Raw genomic sequence first — 2,765 nt, 5'->3', positions numbered from 1 at the left:
ATGACCCGATGATAGTGTGTTAAATTGCAATAATTGGATTTTGTCAGTCAGGCTAAAAGTTCTGCTGGAAGAGTCAGTAGGCAAAAAAGAGCAGAAAATTAAGAGCCATTTTGTATTTCATGAAATGAATCATAATAAGTGTAGCAGCTACATGGTTATATTTATGTATTGAAGGGAGATGAAATAGTTAACAGAGGAGTGTTCATAACCTGTCTGTGTTTGTGCTCCTCCTCCTCCCTCTCTCCCTCTCTTTCTCTCTCTCTCTCTCACACACATGCACAGAACCAGGAAGTAACTAATTTCAGAGAAAACGAAACAGATCTCTCTCTCCATGTGTGAGTTTAGGAAAATGGCTGAAGCCAATATTTCAGTAGATCAGGATCAGTTCAGCTGTCCAGTGTGTCTGGATCTCCTGAAGGATCCGGTGACTATCCCCTGTGGTCACAGTTTCTGTAAGGTGTGTATTAATGGCTGCTGGGATCAGGAGGATCAGAAGGGCATCTACAGCTGTCCTCAGTGCAGAGACACTTTCACTCCAAGGCCTGTTCTACGCAGAAACAACATGCTGGCTGAAGTGGTGGAGAAACTGAAGAAGATTGAAGTCCAAGCTGCTCCTGCTCACTGTTACGCTGGACCTGGAGATGTGGAGTGTGATTTCTGCACTGGGAGAAAACACAAAGCTGTTAAGTCCTGTCTGATGTGTCTGGCCTCCTTTTGTAAAACTCATCTGAAACCTCATTATGAAGTTCCTGCTTTGAAAAAACACAGTCAAGCATTAGTCGAAGCCTCTGGAAATCTACAAGAGAAGATCTGCTCTGAACATGATAAAGTGCTGGAGATCTACTGTCATACTGATCAAAGATGTATTTGCTCTTTGTGCATGTTGGATAAACATAAAGGCCATGACGCTGTATCAGTTACAGCAGGAAGAGCTGAGAAACAGGTGAGAACTCATCCCAATGATATTTCTCATTTACACTGAACAAAATTATAAACACAACACTTGTTTTTGCCCCCATTTTTCATGAGCTGAACTCAAAGAGCTAAGACTTTTTCTATGTACACAAAAGGTCTATTTCTCTCAAATATTGTTCACAAATCTGTCCAAATCTGTGTTAGTGAGCACTCCTTTGCCGAGATAATCCATCCACCTCACAGGGGTGGCATATCAAGATGCTGATTAGACAGCATGATTATTGCACAGGTGTGCCTTAGGCTAGCCACAATAAAAGGCCACTCTAAAATGTGCAGTTTTATCACACAGCACAATGCCACAGATGTCGCAAGTTTTGAGGGAGTGTGCAATTGGCATGATGACTGCAGGAATGTCCACCAGAGCTGTTGCCCATGAATTGAATGTTCATTTCTCTACCATAAGCCATCTCCAAAGGCGTTTCAGAGAATTTGGCAGTACATCCAACCGGCCTCACAACCGCAGACCACGTGTAACCACACCAGCCCAGGACCTCCACATCCAGCATCTTCACCTCCAAGATGGTCTGAGACCAGCCACCCGGACAGCTGCTGCAACAATCGGTTTGCATAACCAAAGAATTTCTGCACAAACTGTCAGAAACCGTCTCAGGGAAGCTCATCTGCATGCTCGTCGTCCTCATCGGGGTCTCGACCTGACTGCAGTTCATCGTCGTAACCGACTTGAGTGGGCAAATGCGCACATTCGATGGCATCTGGCACTTTGGAGAGGTGTTCTCTTCACGGATGAATCCCGGGTTTCACTGTACAGGGCAGATGGCAGACAGCATGTATGGCATCATGTGGGTGAGCGGTTTGCTGACGTCAATGTTGTGGATGGAGTGGCCCATGGTGATGGTGGGGTTATGGTATAGGCAGGCGTATGTTATGGACAAACAACACAGGTGCATTTTATTGATGGCATTTTGAATGCACAGAGATACCATGATGAGATCCTGAGGCCCATTGTTGTGCCATTCGTCCACAATCATCACCTCATGTTGCAGCATGATAATGCACTGCCCCATGTTGCAAGGATCTGTACACAATTCCTGGAAGCTGAAAACATCCCAGTTCTTCCATGGCCAGCATACTCACCGGACATGTCACCCATTGAGCTTGTTTGGGATGCTCTGGATCGGCATATACGACAGCGTGTTCCAGTTCCTGCCAATATCCAGCAGCTTCGCACAGCCATTGAAGAGGAGTGGACCAACATTCCACAGGCCACAATCAACAACCTGATCAACTCTATGTGAAGGAGATGTGTTGCACTGTGTGAGGCAAATGGCAAACTGACTAGTTTTCAGACCACCCCAGACCCCCCAATACAGTAAAACTGCACATTTTAGAGTGGCCTTTTATTGTGGCCTGACTAAAGGCTAGTTCACACTACAAAACTTTAACCATGGGAAGATCGCTTTGCTGTTCAGACTACATGACTTCACTGTATGTCTTTTTGTCCTTGTGGTGTTCACACTACGTGAAGCTTCGTAAATGATCCACAAGAGGGGGTCGCAAACCACACGATCTGACAACAATTCTGCTGCTTTTCTTCCGGTGACCTCAATCTGTTGACTTGCTCTCTCATTGGCTGGAGGTCGTAGCTACAATTGACACCACGTGATGTCGAGTCGGCCGACCGTCCCAGATATTTAACATGCCAGATATCTGGATTTTGTCTGCGAGCCTCTTTGATGTGTCGTTGAGTAGTTCACTCATAAAGATTGCCAAGCGCTGATCACCCGCTGATTTTCCCACGATCACAGACCGATCTGTCAGCGAGCTCATTA

General features: G+C 45.7%; 1 protein-coding gene across 1 annotated transcript in view; it reads left to right on the top strand.

Annotated features, from left to right (window-relative positions):
• The first annotated feature begins 275 nt into the window (after positions 1-275).
• The window catches only part of LOC131353773 (tripartite motif-containing protein 16-like), an 8,507-nt gene continuing 6,017 nt past the window's right edge, over positions 276-2,765 (top strand). The window contains exon 1 of the mRNA XM_058390841.1: positions 276-943. Within this exon, the coding sequence (XP_058246824.1) occupies positions 332-943 (612 nt within the window). The 5' untranslated portion in view covers positions 276-331. The remainder of the gene's footprint in view (positions 944-2,765) is intronic.

This window comes from Hemibagrus wyckioides, linkage group LG06 (assembly GCF_019097595.1).
Source record: "Hemibagrus wyckioides isolate EC202008001 linkage group LG06, SWU_Hwy_1.0, whole genome shotgun sequence".
NCBI lineage: Eukaryota > Metazoa > Chordata > Actinopteri > Siluriformes > Bagridae > Hemibagrus > Hemibagrus wyckioides.
The sequence above is the reverse complement of the archived record's forward strand: the minus strand, read 5'-3'. Positions and strand labels throughout refer to the sequence as shown.